The following is a 23301-nucleotide window of genomic DNA, read 5'->3' as shown; positions in this document are numbered from 1 at the left end:
TATATATATATATATGTGTGTGTGTGTGTGTGTGTGCGTGTGTGTGTGTGTGTGTATAGCAAAGAAGGGTGTGAAAAAATTGTCTTTCTTGTTTAACCTTTTGATCTTTGTTTAAAAAAAAACCCCTCAAAAAACAGAACTGAGGCATTTTAATTTGAATGCTCATTTGCCTAAACCAGTGACATTTGGTCCCTCTAGTGGACCCCTGTAGTACTGCAGAAATCGTCAATGTACTACATATACGTTGTATGCTGGAAAACACTCTTTAGACACGACGTTGGGACTATGCAAAGCTAGAAGCTATATCAGCCTTCATCTTTTAGCCACATTCCATTAACATTGTAGCCTGAGTGCACGAAGAGCAAACGTTAGTTATCAAACATACTGATTGACTAAATTTGGAGCAAGAGGCCAGTTGGTCCTGTAGCTGTATATGGAGCTCTATATGGTTGAAATGACCATAAAGCCACTTGAACTTGAACTTGAATATACAATATATTTTAGGAAACTGGTTTAATTCGAATAATGTGAATGTCACCAGAATGATCTTTATGGGCCAATTTAAAATAAAGCCATGATGGCCCAGTTATGGACGTCCATACAGTAGACACTGCTTGTGAGTCATTTATTACTGGGTATGCCATGGTTTATTTTTTACTCCTTTTCACAACACATTTTGGAAATATAGCAAAAATAAGAGTGTGGCTATGTGATCAAGACTGTATTATAGTCTTTCTGTTTTCCAAGACATTTAATCCCAATTCTCTATCTTATCTTTATTCAGATAATCCACTCTAAATAAGTTAAATTTCACAACCTCTAATATTAATATTTTTCATGCTAATGAGGTTTATATCATGTTTCACAGATTAGAGTTGGTGAAGAATTGATAATTCGTGATGAATATTTTCATAGGCTTTTATTCCGGGTAGAAGTAATAACCAAATGTATAAATTCAGATTCAATAATCAGAAATTAAACTGATCAATACTGACAAATGTCTAGATGTACAGATGCAAATATATAAATATTTTCTAATTGTACAGCATTTATATAATTTTTTTTGTGCATATTGGAAACATATGTGTGACCACCTTTGTTTATTTATAATTCAGCATATAAATTGGTGGATAATGTCATATACAGTTATATTTAATGCCATGGTTCTGATTCTCCCCAATGGTCCATGAAATGGAAAAGAAGGGAATTGTTACCTGGAAACTAAATATCCACACTGCCATCTAGTGATCACTGCCTAATCATAAAAATAAAGGCACGTATTTCTATTTAAATGTTTATTCTACAATGCAAACATAATAATTGGGACATTATTACTGAATTGTAATATATACAGTATACGGTGCAAAAGTCTTAGGTGCCTTAATATTTTTTTTTATGACTTCATCATTATACAAAAAACATTTTAGATTTCTGAAGATTACTTTTCCAACAAAAAATATTTGTATGTCAGTAAAGACTATGTGCAAAAACAGAAGCAAGTGCGACAGTCAGAGTCTCCAGAAGAACTGTGGCGGATTCTCCAAGATGCTTAGAAAAACTAACCAGCCAATTTCCTTCCTTCCTCACCACTTATAAATGCTTAATACAAACATATAAATGCAGCCTGCACAGGATTTTCACTATGTAGACTTCAAAAATAAGGTCATAGTTTTTGGCCCACCATTTGCTCTTTTTATGCTCCTGTCAATGAAATGTCTACTTATGCTCACTTATGCAATACAGTCTATGTAACTGGACAGAAAAGTGGAAACTCTGTATAAAAGGGCTATGATTCCTATATGGTTTATATCTGCAAATGAAAGGCATGCAGTCCAACCCATTACCATGCAATAGTCTGTAGTACAGAGTCAAAAAAACTAAACGTGTGTCAGTGTTCAGTATTAATACTAACTAACTGTGCTGTATTTATCCAATGTTACAGAAGTCCTGTTCTTTACTCAGATCCTCCAAACATCAGCCATGCACTTATTCTTTTGAAGAGTAGATGCTTCGTCCTTATTTCACCTCGGGTGTATGCTGCATTGGTATAGTCTTATTTTCTTGGTTGACTCTTGAGTTTTGTCCCCCACCCCTTCTTCTTCTTCTTCCTTTTTTCATTCTTTCTTTTTTCTTTTCAGAGTGATCTTGGCAAGTTTCCCGTAGATCCCTTGATATAATTCCGGACTTCTTTGAGACATCTTTCAGCTCCTAGACTGAATTTGGTAGGAGGCACCGAAATGGATAGCTTGCTAGTTGTTGTTGAAATGATGTAAGCTAGATGATATTTTACACAAAGGAAGGAATGACATTTGTATTGTTATGCAATGTAGAAGTGACCTTGCACATTTACAGTAACTTACTTAAAGTAATTTAATTTAAAAAATCTTAAACATGAGAGTTTAATATCATAACAAATGTATCAGACAAAATGTGTTTATTAAAGCATCATTTCATTTCAGTTTACATAAACATAAGATATCAAATTATACAGCAAGAGCCTGATGAACTGAACAATCAATAATTAAGATAAGAAACAGTTCAAATGGACAGTGAGCACAACAGAGACAGAATCAATGGATTAAAGTCCACAGAAAAATAAAGCAAGCTATATTAAATATATATTTAAAATATCAGGCTAAGTAGCAAATGTTAGATGCCCAGCTAGACTAACATTATCTAGTGCTGCTTAGCTTTACCTCCACTTTATATATGTTGTACTTACCCTGCTTTACTAAAATAATTGAAGCTGTGCATTATTTAAATCAAAGCTTAGGATAACAACATAAAGAAATGAAAAATAGCCAGATGATGTTCCTTTGCTGCTTCAGGTAAAATGCTTTTTGTGCCTAGTTTTACAGCAAAGTTAATAATACTGTATATTATATGGTATATTACTAATATAGCTGCAGCAGGGTTACAGTGTATACAGTAAGCTCATTGTTACAATAGAGTTCGTCAATGTTGTAAATATTTCCCTTAATAACAGCTTGGTATTTTATGGTAGAATTGACAGAAATCATTTACAATCATTCACAAATCAACAGCCTTTGAAGTGTTCTAACAAAATTGAGATTGATTTTATTATTATTATTATTATTATTATTGTTATTATTATTATTATTATTATTAAGCAGAATCAATATGCTATATCCTAACTTTATGCTAATCCTAACTAAATCAATATCCTAACTTTTAAGTTATAAATTATTGTTCACCACTTTATTGTAAACCAATAACATGCATACATGCATAACATTTATAACATATCTTTATATCAGTATAAATTATATATATATATATATATATATATATATATATATATATATATATATATATATATATATATATATATCCATCTTCTATACCGCTTATCCTACAGGGTTGTGGGAATCCTGGTGCACAAGGTGCGTCGGGCACAAGATTGGTTACACCCTGGATGGGGAGCCAATCCAGCGCAGGGCACAATCACATACACATTCACTCACCCACTCATACACTACAGACATGCATGTCTTTGGACTGGGGGAGGAAACCGGAGTACTCAGAGGAAACCCCCACAGCATGGGGAGAACATGCAAACTCTGTACAGGGCTGTGACGGGAATCGAACCCCCATATTGTGAGGTGAATGTGCGAATGTGCTAACCACTAAGCCACCTAAGCCTTGTAAATATTTAAATATTAAATCTCGTAAATATTTGCAGTTCCAAAAATACATTCCTTTTCCAAATCCATTTCCGATCTTTGCCATTTACCATGGGTTACAGGGGCCGATATCTGATATGATTTCTCCGATATCTGATCCTCCATTTTTTGCTGGTATTGGTCGTTACTGCTACTGATCTGTGGCATCTCTACTTATAACACCATTAGCTGTAAGCAAGGCTTGTTGATGAACATGTAGGTTTAATTAAAGTTAGTATTTCAGAAGGATAATACACACTCCTGATATGTAACCTATTCCAAGATACTACAAACATATAACAAAATATAATTAATAAATCACTGAGTCTGTGAAATTAAACATTTGCTGTTGCTTCAATGATGACAAATACTGTCAGTATACTGTGAATAAATACTATTGTGAGTATTGTCATTTCTTCTTACACTTTTTTGAGCTGAAATTGTCAGGTTATCCTGGTATATTATTATTATTATTATTATTATTATTATTATTATTATTAGTAGTAGTAGTAGTAGTAGTAGTAGTACAATAATTCATTATCATTATAATTAATATAACGATAATTATAATTAAAGGATATTTTTAAGCAAAGCTTGGAACATACCTTACAACCAAGCTAAACTAAGAATTACTTCCATAAAGCAAGCTGAGATGAATGTGCCATTTAAAACTATTTAAATGTTTTCAAAATGATTTGGGGCGCCATCACGTGGTTACTAACTATACTGCATTCACTTCTTAGATTTAGTAGCCTATAACCTACGTACTGCAAAATCATATCGAGTACAATTTCTGTATATTCGTGGATGTGTTACTTATTTGGTTAATTACTTGTGTGTGGTTGGATTCGTGAAGCTGGGAAGCAGCGATGTATCAGGTATGAGTTGGATTTCATGCGGATGCAGTCACACTGTTGTCCGAACCGTTGAGACAAGCACAAGGAATGTTGTTGTCTTTGGTTGACTGCAGGAGTTGTTTTGACATGGTCTGCCTGCAACTTAATAACAGTTTCTAGCAGAGCTGCACCAATATTGCAAATCCTTGCATCAGTGCCTATTGTTTCTACTGAGTGTGCCCATACTAATACTAAGGCTTTGCTCTTCTAATTACATTTACATTTAGCGTGTGCTGTTCATTTGGCGTCGACTTATAAGAGGTTCAGAATCCAATTTCATCTGTTCAGGATGCTGACAGTGATACAAGCGCCGCAAGACAAAGTTTAGCCACATCAGCTGACCAGAAACAATTCGAGAGAGAGAGAGAGAGAGAGAGATGGTCCCAGATCAGTCAGTCAAACTGAAAATGATGCAATATTGCGAGTCCAAGATAGACAACTTGCAATAAAGAGTAATAGCCTATACTGTACAGGGTAATAGAAACGTTATCATTGTCTTCTTTTTAGTGATTACGAGTTTTGTTGCGCAAAAATATTATTAGCCTATATTTTATCGATCTTTAAAAGACCATTCATAAAAATACCGACTTAGAGACTGACAGGTTGAAGTATCTCAATTACTTTGTACAAGTAACTAATTTTGTTTCTTGAATAAGGAGATGGTTGCATTATGTTACTTCTTGGTTCATGACGAAGCGAGTCAAATATATATTCGTTCATATATCACATAAAAATCCTCGACCAAATGGTGAAAAATAACGCAACTAATGCATATTAGTTGTCTGATCGGATCTGATTGATAACCGTAATATCCAATATTATAAATTCCAATATAAAATTAATTTCCAATATTAGCTTCGTCTTATATTTTAAATAAGAGTTTTGGTGAATTAATTTGTTTTTGCACAGAATGTCTTTAGTCTGAACGTTTGTGTTGTTCATGAGTTGGTCTCGCATTTTAGCTGAAAATATGCAGATCTCTGTTTTTCTCTATTTTATTGATGTTCTGGCCTTTTTTTTTCTTTTTAAAATGTATACTTTTGTATAGTATATGTACTTAATTGGTCATGTTTACTCTGAACAGCGGAAGCGCTCTCTGAAGACGGTGTGGAATTGGAGCTGTCCATGGTACTGAATCACTGACTGGCTCATACACAGTCCCATTCCAGCACAATCTTATCTAGAAACCATTTAGTGGAAAATATCCAGGAACCATTTAATGTAAAATTCAAATGTTTAAATTAGTTGCACTGAGAGAACAGTTAGACTACTGTGTGAACCAGACAATCTGGCAGTACATTTAAATTTTTTTGTTTTCAATTTTAATTCTTAGGAACCATATCTAGTTGTGGTAGCACACACATCTGTGCGGAAAATGTTGCTGGAAACAGTTTTAGTTTTATTTATTTATTATGTTGCAATTTATTCTAAAAAAGTTGAAAATTACTTTTGTCATAGTGCTAACAAAACACAAAACAACAGCATAATAATAATAATAATAATAATAATAATAATAATAATAATAATAATAGGTAGGTAACAATTTAGTAGAAATTTCAGACCGTTAATAGCTTGGAGAATGTGCTTTATGTGATCAGATGCTGTTAAAAATAAGGGTAGCCGATTACAGAAATATTTTATCCTCAGTTTATGCGACAGCTTTAACACAAGGACTGTATCGCTCCACGAATGTCAGTACTGTGAATGTGCTAACTGGCTGCTGTGAATCCTAACATCGTGTTAATTTACTGTTGGCTGTGACCAAAGGGGGAAAAAATTAGGATACCGCTTGTCATAATATATTTAGGCACTAGAGGGGGCTTGGATCACGACCGATCGGTATTATAGCACCACGTTTCATCAACTACGTTTCGTTTTCCTTCAGCCATTGGCATTCTATACCACCATGTAAGATTACACCTACTTCGTTGTCGTGAAATATACGGATTGGTTTTGATTTAAGATACTGTTTATTGCATTTCTACGTGATTGAGAGAACTGTGATCTAGATCTAGAGCTATGCTTCACCACTGATTCCAGTCATTGGGGACGCATATGTCTAAATTACTGATTAGATATCCAAACGGGTGAAACTATTTTAATAATATACCTGATTTCATCTGTACAGAAACAGTCACATTTTTCTGTGTTCAATCTAAAACACGTACAAAGAAAATAAGGAATAAAGCAAGCCTTCACAGTAGGCCTGCAGACAAACAGAATCCCGAGTGTACCATCTTAGTATCTATATTCATCATCATAACTACCGTTTAGTGTAAAATTAAGGGTAACGATTAACGACTTAACGATTACAGGATGTACCATAAATAAACATGGGCATGTATTAGCTTGTACTAGACATTTTTAAGTGCAAGACAAATTCCAGAACTGATGGACAAGTGTGTGTGTGTGTGTGTGTGTGTGTGTGTAGGAGAATGAGAGAGCGAGCACACCTGTAAATGTTTAAATGACAAAACAAACTGTTATTTTTAAATTCCAAAAAGTGAGCATTTCAGAAGGACAAATATAAGATAATTCGAAACGAACGATAAAACTCTCCCTGTATATCTATCTTTTTCCGTCTATACTTTCGCATTTGTCTGTCTTTGTGTCTTCCATTTCACACACACACACACACACACACACACACACACACACACTGTTGATTAATAAAATAAATAAATAAAAATAACAACCAGTGCTCACTTTTATATATTTTTTTCCACAGACCACTAATCCCTTTGATTATATCTAATACCTGCCAAAACCCAGATGGCATGCCCACACATCGCTCCCTGTGATAATGCCATTGTGGAATCTACCTATTAATATTAATTTTCAGTCTCCGCAAATGTCTGAACTGCTAAGGCTTGAAATTTCTTCAAAAAGCCATGGCATGACTTACCAGGGATTTTAAAAGATAATTCCTATTCCACCTCTTTTTCCTCGCTTTGAAGTGAGAATCACATCCACTATCTTGGATTAAGGTAGTTAAAAGGTTTCCATTTCTGCTCACGGTATAAGATGAGCACCATATAGAATTTCACGTTTTCATGATTTTCACGTCTCCAATTTAACTCCCAGGATATTTGTAGACCCTTTATCTTAATACATAGTCTGCTCAATTCCTATGTGATTGAAAATAGAACTATTAAGGTATTTGTCACGGGTTTACAAGCTGCAAAAGTTAGGCCTAATCACCATCTTCAGCACACTGAAGTCCCGAAATAAAATGGCGACGTGTTCAGGACAACCATCAAGGCCTTGTTGCTTTAAATGTGTCAGTGGGTCTGTTTAAAATCCCCACATCAATCTTTAAATGTTCTATTAATTTGCGTTCCTGTGTTCAAGGCCGAACATAAATAAACTAAAGAGCTCTGATACACTAGACATTAGTGTATCAGCGGAATGTATTGTGCTTTTAATGACTGCCCTTACGTGAAAATGGTGTTTTTTGGAGTTAAATGTACACGATGATTTTTATGACGAAAAGATGGCAAGAGATAAATATAAAGGAACAGGATATTTCTCCACCCTTATCCAAGTCTAAATACAGTTATTGAGCTGAAAGTGCACTTTGTAAACAATAATGTTGTTTATGAATAAACAAACAAGGAAACAAACCAATCAACCAATAAATCAATCCCTCATACCTTTGTTCATGATGTAAGAATATTCATGAACTTGTACACATTAGCCTACTTAAACACAAATATTTTATGTACTGAGAAAAATGGTAGTCTAACAACAATAACAACAATAATAATAATTGATGTTGTTGTTGTTATTATTATTATTATTATTATTATTATTATTGTTATTATTATTATTATTATGGAACAAGTTTTAGCCTAACCATTCATATACTACCAAACTTTACAAAAAGTATTTATCTAATTATATATCTGCTAATATATGTAGGGTATCATGTCACTGATTAGGCTCCTCCCCTCGTTAAAGTCGGGCTAGTTAATTTGATAGCAGGATGAGCTGTGATAACTTTTATACCCCATTTACATTCAGTAACAGCACTATTTGAATGCTGATAAACACCTCTGAAGTTTGATAAAAGGTGAACGAACTCTGCCAATTTAGATCCTAACGAACTGAACTGGCTGAGCTATTTCATGCTATTTCACTGATTATATATCGAGTTGCTTCAGGATGTATCGTTATTTCCGACGGCAAAATCCAGCCCCGTTTTTAACAGAATGTTTGCAGCATAGTCGCACAATACATGGTTTCTGAGCCAAACCTATTATTATTATTATTATTATTATTATTATTATTATTATTATTATTATTATTATTATAAATGCTAAAAACACGGAATTGTGGGCACTGGAAAGGCCTCAGACAGATAAGGTGCAAATTTAGTTATAGTTTTATATGAATTAATTTTTTATAGTCCGTAAACAACTTATATTACCAATTTATATGACCTATCCGTTCAATTTCCATCAGACTGACACATGTAGTTCATGCTCAAACAAAACATGTGGGTTACAACGCTGAACAGTAAATGGTAACAATTTCAGGAAATGTAGTCTCAGATTCGCTGATGCATAGGAAATTTGCGTATGAAAGGAAATGAAACATGATCAGAGTGCACATAAGGCATGCAACTGGACGTGCTGTGTTTTTATTTGATTATTAATTGATTCGTCCATATTGGGGGCTATATGACCGAATATTCGAGAATATAATGAGAAGTAAATCTGTGTGTGCTCTTAGGCTAAACTTATCTTGAAAGTGGGAAGTTGCTATAAATCTGCTTGCAGCAGTTCACATTTTACGCTCAGGGCCCCGTGAATTGAGCTTTAAGTGTTTATTTATAAGCATCGGCAATTCATCTTATTCATCTCTCTCTCTCTCTCTCTCTCTCTCTCACACACACACACACACACATACACTATTAAGGACTGTAATGAAAGCGGTAGCTCTGAAGTACGTCTGTCCGCACGGATATTCCAGTATATTTACCATCGGCTGGCTGATGTGTGATGGGATCAGTCGCACTGTCGTTTACATATTGAGATTCCTCTTTCCCGTGCGGGATTTGTCTTCTCGTACACCCTCCAAACCCCCGCAGGAGGTGTAGCGCTTGATTTGCTTTGATCAGTAGTCGCTGTATTATGGGCTGTGGGCTCGCGTGAGAAGGAAGTACAATATAAACACTCGATGTTTCTAATTACCACTGTTGGCTGCAAGTGCAAGATGATCCGAGGTGCACAATATCAGCTATAACATGCATGTGAGCAGAAAAAAAGCTACCGAAGTTTCAACGTAGTGTAAAACTATGTTTTGTGGTGCCCTTTTGCGCAACGAGATATCAGCTGTTGGAAATTATATATATATATATATATATATATATATATATATATATATATATATATATATATATATATATATATAAATTCAGTTTAATGCAGCGTTTTTTAAAATCGATACAATATGCATCTTGCAATTCCCGTGCGACTTTGCATTATTGCATATTTAATCGGATTCAATAACACACTCGCGATGGAAATGTAAAACGTCCCGACAGAACACTCGCTTTCTGAACACGCATGGGAAAGCGCGCGAGGTAGCCAATGGTCAGACCATTCAAGTCAATAGCCTTATATACAGTCCATGGGTCAGAGATGTGTTTCGTCTCCTTTACGCAAAGTAGCGAACGCCAGTCGGACTCAGAAAGCTTAAAGGAAGCACAGTCGTCTAATGTGGTTGCTGCTGACAGACCATCACACCACTCCGTCACAGCTGGGTAATGCACACGAGTAGCGATGAGAATCATTTAGGTAGCATTAAACGGAAGTTAGACTTAGTCTGTCCTGCTCGTGTTTACCCATCGACATGTTAGCTATAATGCCATCATTTCTTTAAGTCCGTGGGGAAAATGCATTACATAAGCTACCATAATCATTTTTTTAAAGCGCATTAACAAAGTTAACTCCGGTCCACACATCACTTGGTGAGCATGACCTGTCTGTCTTGCGTGAACAGGGTCTTATCCAAAACGCGTGACACTTTCGGATAGGGCTTGACACTTATTGCTGCAGTAGATAACGCAAAGCTAAAGCGCCGATCGATATTCGTCCAAGACGGAAGACACCACACATAACCTGTAAAACATTTTTCACTCACTCACTCACTGGCCACACATTATCTCGGAGATTCCCCTTCCAGCGCAGGTCCTTTGCTTTCTCAGAATCCCCTATTTTTATTTCTGCCCTTCCCCTGCAGACTGTCCTCGGTTATTCGTTCCCGTGATTCTCTCTGTCGCGCGCTCGCTTTAGTCTACTCATACTTGAGTTACTTCAGCACAGATGCGTGTCTCTCTCTTCCTCCCACCTCGTATGGAAGCCTTTCTAGTCATCGTCTTTGTTATACGCTCTTTACGTATCATTATTTAGAAAGCTCTGGCGCGGTTTTGAGCATCTTATAACCAAAATCCGCGCGGAGTTGAAAAGCTTACATGAACACCCCACATACCCCCCCCATCTCCTCCAGTGCCGTCTTGACCCGAACACATCTGAAACTTATTATCGCGGCCCCCCTTTTTAGTGGGCTGCTCCCGTGATATATTCGTCACTGTGTTGTGTGTTTTAAAACTTTGCTTGTGTAGTATTTGTAGTATATGCCCCACCTACACCGTTCCCCCCCAAAAAAAAACAACAAAAAAAACAAACCAAAAAACACCTCAGTTCGATTTTAGGCAAGTTGACGCTTTATTTACTAAGCAATATTTATGTTTTTCTTGTGGAGGGGTTCCTGCAGGCGCATGTCTGGGTCATAACACAACACGTCCTATCGACATCTCGCCGTTTGCGCGGAACCTGTCTGTCCTGTTGGCAGCTTACTGTGCTGTTTTGGTGTACTCGAAGCCCTCTCGCTTTCTTTTCTTTTGAAGGAAGTGCACAGTCTGGTGTGTGTGTGTGTGTGTGTGCACTTCATCCAGAGCACGAGCTGAACGTGTGTTTCAGTTGCACCGTACCTACTCTGTCGCCCCGATCAGTGTCCACTGAAGGCGCTTATATTAAAGGTTTCTCTTCCCCCCTCCCCTTGCATATCGCTTGTCCAGCCCCCCCATGTCCATTGGCTTTTCGTGGTCTGTGTGCCTACGTCCACCCCCTGCACACACACACACACACACACACACACACAGTGTGCACGCTACTTTCATTAAACACCTCTCTCTCTCTCTCTCTCTCGCTCTCTCTCGCCTCTTGTCCGGCCCCCTGATCTCTCTGTCCATTGGCTTCTCCGGGTCTATTTTTCATGTCCAGCCCCTAATGAGTGTCCATTGGTTTTGTTATTTCCACTCCCTCCTCCCACTCCCCGGTTTTGCCCTGCCCATGTTTTGTATGTCTGTGTCCATCCATCTCCTGACGTTCAAGTTCGCAGGGACGTCACGTCCGCACTTGAACTTGCAGCTCAGGGGGGCTTTTGCCATTTTTTTCATCTCTCTCTCTCCCTCTCTCTTTCTCTCTCGCTCTCTCTCTCTTTAAAAAAAAAAGCCATGACGGCTATCCCACAATCCATCTTCTCCGCGCCATCTTTGTATTATTTCTAATTTATTTTGGATGTCAAATGCATTGATGAAGATATTTTCTCTGGAGTCTCCCCGCTAACCCGGCTCTCCCGATGTGAACCGAGCTGAAAGCCGCCGCCAACCACCATGTCTCGCCGCAAGCAAGGCAAACCCCAGCACTTAAGCAAACGGGATTTTTCGCGTAAGTATACTCTATGTGTTGTGCACTTCTTGTGCCCCTTCATCTTTTCTTGGTCCGGTTTTGTAATATTCCGTAAAGAAGGAAAAAACACCCGTAACGGAGAGCGTGACACTGTGAAGGCACACCGGACGGCGGAGAGCGCAGATCGCGGTCAAGTGGACTTCACCGAGGAGCGCAGCGAGCCTTTCCATTGACCACATTACCTTTACGCGTAGATTTTTTACAGCTCAAAGCCAGAAAAAACTTTCCTTTAAATACAGTTAAAAAACAAAGAAAACTAAGAAAGTTTTTTTATAGGGCTAATTTCTTTGCACGCACGTGCCCCGGTCTCTCCGGCCACCTAAGAGACGTTAAGGTACCGCACTATGGTAGGTACGCATGCTTCGGTTTGACTGTTGCGACTCTGTCTGAGAGTGACTACTGGCAAGAATTTCCCCTCCTCGCGCGCTGTTTTTGGAAGATTTTCAAAAAAAAAAAAAAAAAGTGGAAGTGCATTTTGATTGGGAAAAAAATCTCGTGTCTGACTGTTTACAAGCGCCGCGTGCGCCGTAAGAAGCAGCGCTGAAGCCGGGAGGAAAGACGGTCACTCGCTTTTATGAAACTATACGTGTATCAGATACAGTGACATCAATCTGACCTGTAATCACGCGTTTATTTTTCCAAAGTTGCAGCAGGACAAGTACTGATCGGAAAGTAGAAATTCTATGGATTAACCCGAGTTACTTAGAGCAACAGGAATACGACTATATTACCCCATAATCATTCCTCCCTGCTTCAGTGGAACGTATTACTATAGAAGTAGTATAGCCTAGATACAGCAGTACAGTTCTATGTGACTTAAATGAGTTACACATTGTTTTACCTGGTGCCTTAAAGGTAACACGACATTGCAGTGTAATTTCAACTATTTTAATAGATCTCACAAGGAACACTATTCTAGACTGAAAACCCTCCACTATGCTTTGGAAGCTCACGTGCTTTTATATATATATATATATATATATATATATATATATATATATATATATATATATATAAAATAGATAACATTGATAAATACAAAGTGTGCTCAATTTCATTATTATTATTTTCTTAAATAATAGAGCCATAAACATGCTCGGGACTGTAGAGCTTATGGAAAACCGCCAGGCATATCCTTGTGCTTGAGTTTTTCAGATGGCACAGAAGTGTTACACTACCTTTAAGGATAAACACGTTTGATGCTTGATACAAATCCGCGTTGTTGTAACATCGTAAAGTATCGTGTAACGCTATTGGGTTTCCACATACACACACACACACACACACACACACACGAGCGCGCGCGCACTAGCTTTCAGCGGCGTCCCATTGCTGCTCCGTAGAGTCTCAGTGATCTCTGTGTGTGTGTGTGTGTGTGTGTGTGTGTGTGTGTGACACCCGTCGCTAGGAGGCACACTACGATCACAAACTGGAAATGAACTTGAACCTGAGCAATTTTACCGCCACCTCTATCTACGTATTTAACGACAGGATAGAGGCAGAGGTATTATACACACCTTTAAGCGTTTAAAAAAAAAAATCGATCGGTTTCTCCTCCAAGACAAATGTGCTTTGGCCTGTTTCGCAAACTGCACTTAAAAAAAAAGAAGTATAGTCAAACTGGGAACATATGAAATATGCGTTAATTTAAATAAACTCCCCCTTATCAGCGTTTAGACTGACTGTTGGTTAAGTCGTAGTCTGTTTGGTTTGTCTCAAACATATTGAGTGATAAAACTTCTTCAAAACAACTTTTAGAGACCAAAACAGACGTTTCTCCCCGTTTTTAAAAAAAAGACACTTAAGCAACAAACACATAAATAATTCATCAATTTATTCGCGATGAGTAATAAAAAAAATATTTGTCTAGCTAAATCATAAAAAAAACCTCGCATACTTTTTCTGATCTTGTTCAGACTGAATAGGATTTTTTTTTTTTTTAAAGGATGGGGAATTAATAGCACTTCAAACTAAATTGCGTAACAGTCCTCAGACAATTATAATCCATATCCGGTACACACTCTGGTCAGTTTAATCGTTTTTAAACTGCTCTTAAAGTCATTCCCATGTGTTCAGGGTGTTTTAGTCTCTTTACTCTGTCACACTGTTACGTCTTTTTTTTTTTTTTTTAAATATATATAGAAAAGTAGATAAAGCAGTGGATTATTTTATATATTGAGCACAGGACAGCTTAATAACGAAGAGTGAAGTGAACGTATATTTATTTAACATTTCTATTTATTTAGCGCACATTATTCCTACAAAAGCATGAAGGCTTGCATTCTTAAGATAATCTTTTAACCTGCACGTATATGTAGCCTATAGGTTGTATTGCCTAAACTATTTATAGATTTATTAATAGATTTATTGTGAAGGGAACTGTGCTGCTAGGAAAACGAGATTCCGAGTTCAGGGAAAAGAGAAGTAAAGGTGCATTAAAAACAAACAAACAAGCAAACAAAAAACAACAACAACAACAACAAAAAAAAAAACAGCTTGATGTCGATTTGATGTGGAATTTGTGAGAGCTCACATGTTTAACTCAGGAAGCCAAAGCTCGGGGTTTTTGTTGAATAACCTAAGATCTAAAGTAGCAGTCTGTGGCCACATCGCGTTTATTCCGCGCTTTAATCTTTCGCAGCTTGTGGTGAAGGTTGCGCTCACTGTACTTTTTTAACCTTCTGTGTGCACTTAAAGGTGAAGGTTAAATTATTTCACGAGATCCGGACAAAATCATAAAAAAAAACTGGCCCTCTCTGTATTTCCTAAACAAATACTACTACTACTACTACTACTACTACTAATAATAATAATAATTAAAAAAAAAAAAACTTGTTTGAGAGTGGTTTGAAGTTTAATTAAAGTGTGATTCTGGCAGCTTAGTAAGAGGTCAAGATGCCTCCTGTAACCTCCATGAAAAGATTCTGGGTAAGAAATCCACTTTTCTGTCCAAGATATTGCATTAGTCCAGCTATACTCGCTTTTTATCTCCACGGTAAAAGAAAAAAAAAAGCTCTCTACTGTAAGTTTTTTTTTTTTTTCAAATTGTGGAAATAGAATATAATGTGTTTAACATAACAGATTTTTATTACACTGTGAACAGCAATAATTATCATCCTTATTATAATAATTAATTTGGTCTCATTGCAGAAGGCTGGTTGTGCCAAATATTCTAGGAAGATTAACAATATCTTTGCTATGAATTTGCTCTGAATCCTCAGTCATATTGTGTCCATCAGAACACCACTAATCAGTGATTTCCTGTCTGCCCCTCTGTCTGTCTGTCTTATTTGTTATGTCTTGAACGCCGCTGTCTCCCGCGAGCAGCCGAGCCCCTGTCGTCCGTGGTCTCGGAGGAAAGGCAGGAACAGCACGGGCTGGTACAGGTCTCTCCGGAAGGGGACCAGGACCTGCTTACCTGCGGCCAGTGTCAGATGAACTTCCCTTTGGGGGATATCCTCATTTTTATTGAGCACAAAAGGAAGCAATGCAATGGCACCATGTGCATGGACAAGACAGTGGATAAGCCACCTTCTCCCTCGCATGGCGAGCTGAGGAGAGCATCCAATCCTGTGGAGGTGGGCGTCCAGGTCACGCCGGAGGACGACGATTGCTTGTCAACGTCTTCTCGAGGAATCTGTCCCAAACAGGAAAACATAACAGGTAAATATATCCCAAAAAGACTGTGATGGGGACAGGAATGATATGTGCTTGGGTTGCATGCTGTAAGTGTGCGTGTTTGTTCGTAGGTATGTGTTAAGGACGTCTGCGATGCGCTTGTGGATGTGTAGTCCACATATCAGAAACACATGTTCTCTCAGTGGAGTTCTCATCCACAACTCTGGAGACACTTTTCAGTGTTGGGAGGGTGGGGATGGAGGGATGAGGGCTTACATATCATATCATAATATTGCATGGCTCTGCTAAGAAGACGATGAAAAAAATCTTTGTTGTGATTTTTAATCAAGAGATCAGCACAGTTTAGAGTCAGCATAGTTCTCACTCTGCATTCTGACTGGGTGGGATTAAAAAAAATAAAAATAAACTCAGTCTTACAGCATACATCACTTGTCTGAACCATTGGCTGTATGCTTGTTTTGGCGAATGAATGTGTCTAGTTTTACCTCCTGTCCTTTCAGTTGTCTGTCTTTCTGAGCAGTTAAGCAGTTAAACCTGCTCAGGTATTACCTCATGATGCATTATGGCTTCACAGTGGTGTTTTTTTCCCAGTAATTAAATCCAACCCTGACTTTAAGTTGCCATTTTGTGATCGGCACACAAGTGGAACACTAAGGGTGTGTCAGGAGGAGGGTACATACCCATCAAGAGAAATGAGGAAATGAGAGAGAGTGCAAGACAAAACGGGTAGTTGGGACACTTGAGGGATGGTTGGTGAAGACGTTTGTGTTTCAGGAGAGCCTGTCCCCTCAATGTGTATGTACAGACCCGTGGGAAAGCCCGCTCTGTGTATCTCATACCCTCTCATGTGGTTTACTCAGATGCATCTTGAGTTCATTGTATTTTTTTTAAACAGCCACGTATTATCCATATAAGTGTAACCCTGTGCATTTCTGACTGAAAACCAAAGACCACGGGAAGGCAAGTCAGTTATTCTTGGATGTTAGAGGACACTCTTGGAACACTGCTAGTTAGTTATTTAGCCTTTTATTTAAATTTCATTGAATATCTCCTTGCACTAAATAAGACACAACAAACCTTTAAATACTGCTACGGAAATAAATTACAAGGCAGTTTATCACTTTGATGGTAATCAACCTTATAAAAGAGGTATTTGGAAGCCAGAGTGTTAAAATGTGACCCAAGGTAATCCTGTGTCTTGAGTAAATAACATTAGTGAATATGTCATTCTTGTGATCTGTGTAATATTTGAGGTGACTGCACAAGTGTGTGTGTGTGTGTGTATGGATCTGCTTGAGCTGATTTAGACGGAGCATTTGCAGAGAGTAGAAAAAAAGTGTGAGTGAGTCTCTGCAGCCTGTTTTTTCTGCCCTGGTCTTACATCAGGCCATTCTCTGGTCTGTTTCAAGGATCAGGTTCTAGGAAATGCCTGGGCCACTCAGTCCCATCTCCAGTGATTTGGGCCTGTCACTACAGGCTTTTTATCAGCCCCATAATTCAGCCGTACAGCTGTTTCTGTTTCCACTTCTCACTTACATCTTAGAGTCGGTGAATCTCATCGAACACTGCGGTTAGCTGTGGTTCTCGAAGCCAGCACATACATTAGATTGATGTAGGTTTTAATATATATTGGTGGTAAGTGGGGTCAGCTATGTGTAGTTAACCCGTTTGTTTTAAAAAATTGTTGATGCCATTTCTGTGCAAATTAGACAACCTCTTTATATTCGCTAGCTATCACACATACGTCTCATGTTTCTGTCAGATCCTAAGCGGGTTATTAAACTCATTTACATTATAATGTAGCAGGGTTCAGCTGATATCACTTGGGTCCATGGTACTATTTGTGCTTATGACGTTTTAAAGCAGTTTTGTGGGAAGGACCTTACCATCTTCTCTCGGTGTTACTGCTCTGGCAGGTCAAAAGGAATATTAATTAGCCCTATTACTAAACAGTAGTAAAGTGTATGTGTTAGGGGGGTAGCTGAAGAAATTCACAATTATTATTATTATTATTATTATTATTATTATTATTATTATTATATTGCTTTGCTATTGTTCCTGTTTTCTGATGGTATAATCAGTATAATCTGCATTATTTTAAAAGTAGTTCTGGCAGGATTTTAACTAATTACGTCTAGAGTGTTGTCCAAACCACCAAATATGGAGGCTACGTGTGTGATGTAACATCACAATTCCCATATAGAGTAACTCAAAGAGACGAAAGGCAGTCGCTGTCACAGAGGAATGGTGTGTGTGTGTGTGTGTGTGTGTGTGTGTGTGTATGTGTGTGTGTGTACATAAAAAAGAGCAGTGAGCAGAGGTGTGTGTGTATGTGTGTGTGTGTGTGTGTGCCCCAAATAGGCCATGTATCCTGGTTAAGGGGCCCAGCCAAAAAGTATAGAGCTAATCGACTCTGCAGCTTTCTCCTCATGTCTCCTCTTGTCGCTTACCATCTCTCGTCTTCTCTTTTCCTCTCTATATCTCTCCTCTCTTTACTCCACCTCTCCTACTCCTACCTTTATGAGCCATTTTCATGTTGAACATACCATTTAATTTTGTTAATCATTACATGAGATTAATAGATTCAATCCTGGACAAGGGGACTAACAATTAGATGTGCTTTGATAAAAAAGTAAGAATTGCTTCTTTTTGACACACAATGCATTAATTTTCAATTACAAGCAAAACAATGGATTCGTTTAAGATTCACTATGCAAAATTGTGTCCACATTACAAATTGAACTTGCTTTGGTTCCAAATTTGGAACTATTATAACAGGCAGTCAAGACTCTTGCCATGGTGTCCTTTTAAAAATGATGACTCCACTGCAATAGATACACTGACTGATTCAGAAGAACACCAAAGCCATGCAGAATAGACCTCAATGCAGACCATTTTTTTGAATAAATATTTTTACTGCTCTTTGCTGGGCTGTGTTCAGTCATTTCTATTCTCTCTGTTTTACACGGTGTGCGATTCGTTTGCATATGAGCTGTCTGCAAGTTTCTGTTCTAAAAATGTGACCTGGCTGGTGGAATTTTTTTCTAGTTCTTTTTTTTTTCTTTTCCTTTTTCCTTTTTAGGTTTCTGAAATCATCTCTCATGGTCATAATTATCATCAGCACATCAACGTTCAGATTTAGTAAAGAAAGCTGGCCGGTGCAGTGAGTGTCTGTGTGCATTTTTCATGGACATGGCACTTCTCACGTTGTGATATGCAGCACTCTTTGCTTTTGCACATAACTGTGCATGCGCATGTGTGCAAGTCATCATAGTGATGACAGATATGATAAATGGATAGTGATGTAGTTGCTGTAGAAACGGTTGAAAATGTGAAAATATATAGGTGTACGTGTGTCTACATCAGTTGTGCCTATAAATGCCTTTTATTTAGGTTGAGACTGGGGCTCAGACTGACACTATTTTTGTGTATGCTGCAATGCTTTCTCCTCTGAATACGCACAGCCTCCCATACTCTGCTTTTCCTCCACGTCTTTTTTCCCCACTATTAAATGAATTATCAGGAAGTGGCACGCCGCATGACAAAGACACATGTCTTCGCCAAGCTGCGACAGTGTACGACACCTGCAAAGGTGCTCTTTATGAATATGCATCGAAAAGGAAGCTTGCCTATTATTTCTTGAAGAATGCGTGTTTATTTCTTTTCACTGCCCAGATTGCTCCACAGAGTCTTGTGCTTGGATATATTTACAACTACTCCTGTTTGAGCTTTAAAAAGATATTAAGCCAAAAATGTGTGTATATGTGTGTGTGTGTGTGAGTGTGTGTGTGTGTGAGAGAGAGAGAGAGAGAGAGAAAGATAGTAACAGAAACATAGAAAGAGATGCATAATGCTGTCCTTAGGGATGGGGTTTAATTAATGGTGGATGATAATGTTTAATTCTCTTCTCCTGGAGCAGTTCGGTGTTTGGGTGGATCTTATGCTGAGCATAGCTCACAGATGCATTGTGATATCCAGCATCCTCAGCACTGATTTGCATGATCCAGTCGGCTGTGTACTGTGGGGGTGGGTGGGCTTTGCTCGTTTGCCTTTTTATTTTTCATTTAATGAACCATGGCACACACATTTGTTGACTTGTGAATTTTTGTGCTGCCTTTACAGAAGAAAAGAAGTCATAATAATAATAATAATAATAATAATAATAATAATTCGTATTATTATAAGGGGTGAAATATTTTTTCTGTATAAAATCATAGCCCCGTAAATGTTTTTTTCACCTGGTTTTGCAGTGAAAGCCAGCTTGTTGGGAACAAAGGTATTTAGCAGGCAGACGGGCACAGCCTGGCACAGTGCCACCCTCTCTGTCTCACCACCCTGTGACGCTTCTTCCCCGCGACCCTCCCACAACAGGACAATGGCGGCTCCTGCACCACAACAGGAGAAAAGCTCAGCTCTCGACAACGGTCTCCTGTCTTTCCCCTCTCTTATTGTTCGATTCACGATGTTGTTCCGCCTCGCAGCCGGAACGATCCAGAATTACAGTTTAAAGCAATTCAAAGAAATAAGAGACCCCTATTATCTAATGTTGGCAGAGAGCTGTTGGGGAATAGAGACTAGGGAATAGTTACCTCTGTACAGGTATCCACTGCCTTCGAATGCTGTTTTCCCTTCTTTTTTATTACATTTTTCTTTTTTTTTTTTTAAAGTTGTGCTTTGGGATATCATTGCCAAGCTGGTGTGTGTGTGTGTGTGTGTTTGTGCAGACCCACCAGATTTTGTCATATTGTAGCTCTGAAATTATGTCAGATGTTTTAGTGTGTGTGTGTGTGTCCATGAAAAATGCTTATGTACTACAAAGTGTATTTATAAGTTCCAGTGGATTACAGAGAGGGTTTTTTAGAAACACGTGATGAAGGATGCAAAATTACTGTGCTACATGTTTGAGTATGTGCTTGTGTATGTGCTTGTGTACAACTCTATATTTGTTTGTGTTTACTGAGAGCTGTGTGTGCATGTGCGTACTGTATGTGCATGTGTGTGTGTGTGTGTGTGTGTGTGTGTGTGTGTGTGTGTGTGTGTGCGTGTTTTGGGGGTGCGGAAGAACATGAAAGGGTATGTGAGTTGGCAATGTTGCAACAGGACATCCCTCAGTGGACGCTGCCAGTGGAGAGTTGGCACAGAGCAGGACTGGCAGCCTAGCCAGGGTGGGCTAGGCTTTTACTACTCTGTTTACCTTCACTCTTCTACATACGCACACACACATACGCACACACATGCAAATCATGACATTCTGGTCTCATTTTATGGAAGCAACCACCTCCTTGAAATATGATTGTCACCTTTTCAAGCTTATCGATACTCCTATTTTTCCTCTTCCTCACTCCGTTTCTCAGGTTTCAAAGGGCACAGTGTCTGAGGTCACCTTGACCAGCAGTGCCACTCACTTTCAGCTTCTGTCATCCAAGACACTCAATGTGATCAATTCATCTGGGCTCTAATGGTTACAAATGGCAGAAGTCTACTCTCTCTAGGCACTTTCAGGGCTCTGCTTTTGTTCTTTTTCATTTCTTCTCTCCTTACTGCTCTGTTTCTTTCCAGCACACACAGCAACTCTGCGGAGATGAAGGCAGGGTGCTGGCTACCTGCTTAAGGTTTATATTTGAGAATAAAGTAAAAGTGAATATGCTAGCGTTCTATATACTACAAGTCACTCAAATCCATGACACACTTCTCAGACATGTGCCCATTTAATATGGTGCGTGCCAAGACCTGACCTAGTGTGTGTATGTGTTTCTGCTTGTGTGTGAACTGGCTGATTGCTTGCTGTGCTCATGTTAGTATTGGAGGCTTGCCTAGTTTTAGTGGCTCTCAGTGTGTATGTGTATGTGTGTGTTTGTGTGGGTGTGTGTGTGTGTGTGTGTGTGTTCTCCGCTGCTCACAGTAGTAGCGGTAAATGCTGGAGAGGGGAAACCTGATATTTTTACGTCTGAGAAAGTGTGCAGATGTTTGTTTTTTTTTTCCGTAGTTTTGCATATTCATGGTTCCTATTAAGACTTTACATCAGCACCAGAACACACGATTCTAAGTTTAATGAAGCAAATCTTAATGTTTGTTTGCTCAACAACAGTCATCGGTCATGCCGATATTAAGTATATTTAAAGTTGCTTTTGTGTATATGACATGCAAACATATGAGCTAGAAAGCAAATATTTGAACTGGAATTGGGCATATTCAAATAACACGACAAACTCTTGTTAACTGTGAGTCTTTTCCTAAAGTAACTACTCAGGTCTTCTTACCTCCAGAATGGATACACGTTTGTGTACACGTGTATTTTCGGTGTGTGTGTCAGGACTGAGTGGTGTGTGTCTGTGCTAAAGTTAGCAAGTCTTGCTGGGTGTGTTGTTTAGAGTGTAATCCAGCAGCTCATGGGCCGTGTCTGTGTGGGTCATCACCGTTCACGCAGCACAGGAAAGTCTGTCACATCTCCTGCCTGCCTGCCTGCCCTAATGTAATACTGTACATTAACGGCTTTATTTTTAGACTCTACTACGTCAAAACTCTGCTGCATTCATGTTTAATGAATGTTACTAATATGATTATAGAGTCATTTTGACATCTATGTTTACAACTGTTTCTGTGACCATGTACTGCGGACTGTAGTGAAAAACCAATGAAATATCAGACTGGGATTCCCTTCTGCTGTATATAGTTATAGTATATCATGGCATGCATAGTTAATGATTAGCATATTTCTAATTCCACATACTGCATATTTTAATTGTAATACTTCTAATACAAATTTCCTAACTGCTGCTGTCGTCTTTTCTCTATCACTGCCACATGTGATCATGATTACACCTCAGTATTGTAGATCGGAATCTCAAACGACTTGCAGCCAGAGATTTGTGTGAGTAAAAATAAATAATTAAACAATAGACCCCTTATGATGGCAGCACAGGTTAATTTAATGAGTATAATTGAATTATTCAAGTATTACACACACATTATATATATACATTATTCATTATATATATATATATATATATATATATATATATATATATATATATATATATATATATATATACACACACACACACACACACACACACACACATGACCCTTTCCAATGAATCCAAACTATTTAAAGCTAAATATCAAATAGATTATGGAAACTCAGTATGTCAGTACTGTTAATGAAATGCTGTTATTTAAAAGAGCTGAGATGATGAGAAGAATTTTGAGTAAGGCTAACAAAACCTGTCTCTGCAGCACGTGTGGATCGGTGTGTGCACACACACACACACACACACACACACACATTCCAGATTGTCGCTTTCTTGTTAACAAAACCTGGTTAAC

At 38.1% G+C, this 23301-nt stretch overlaps 1 protein-coding gene across 1 annotated transcript in view; it reads left to right on the top strand.

Annotated features, from left to right (window-relative positions):
- The first annotated feature begins 12223 nt into the window (after nucleotides 1-12223).
- Nucleotides 12224-23301, top strand: part of bcl11aa (BCL11 transcription factor A a) — a 44310-nt gene continuing 33232 nt past the window's right edge. Inside the window, exons 1-2 of the mRNA XM_053621483.1 lie at nucleotides 12224-12315; nucleotides 15664-15999. Of these exons, the coding sequence (XP_053477458.1) occupies nucleotides 12261-12315; nucleotides 15664-15999 (391 nt within the window). The 5' untranslated portion in view covers nucleotides 12224-12260. The remainder of the gene's footprint in view (nucleotides 12316-15663; nucleotides 16000-23301) is intronic.

This window comes from Ictalurus furcatus, chromosome 3 (assembly GCF_023375685.1).
Source record: "Ictalurus furcatus strain D&B chromosome 3, Billie_1.0, whole genome shotgun sequence".
Lineage (NCBI taxonomy): Eukaryota > Metazoa > Chordata > Actinopteri > Siluriformes > Ictaluridae > Ictalurus > Ictalurus furcatus.
This window is presented reverse-complemented; position numbering and strand designations above follow the sequence as displayed.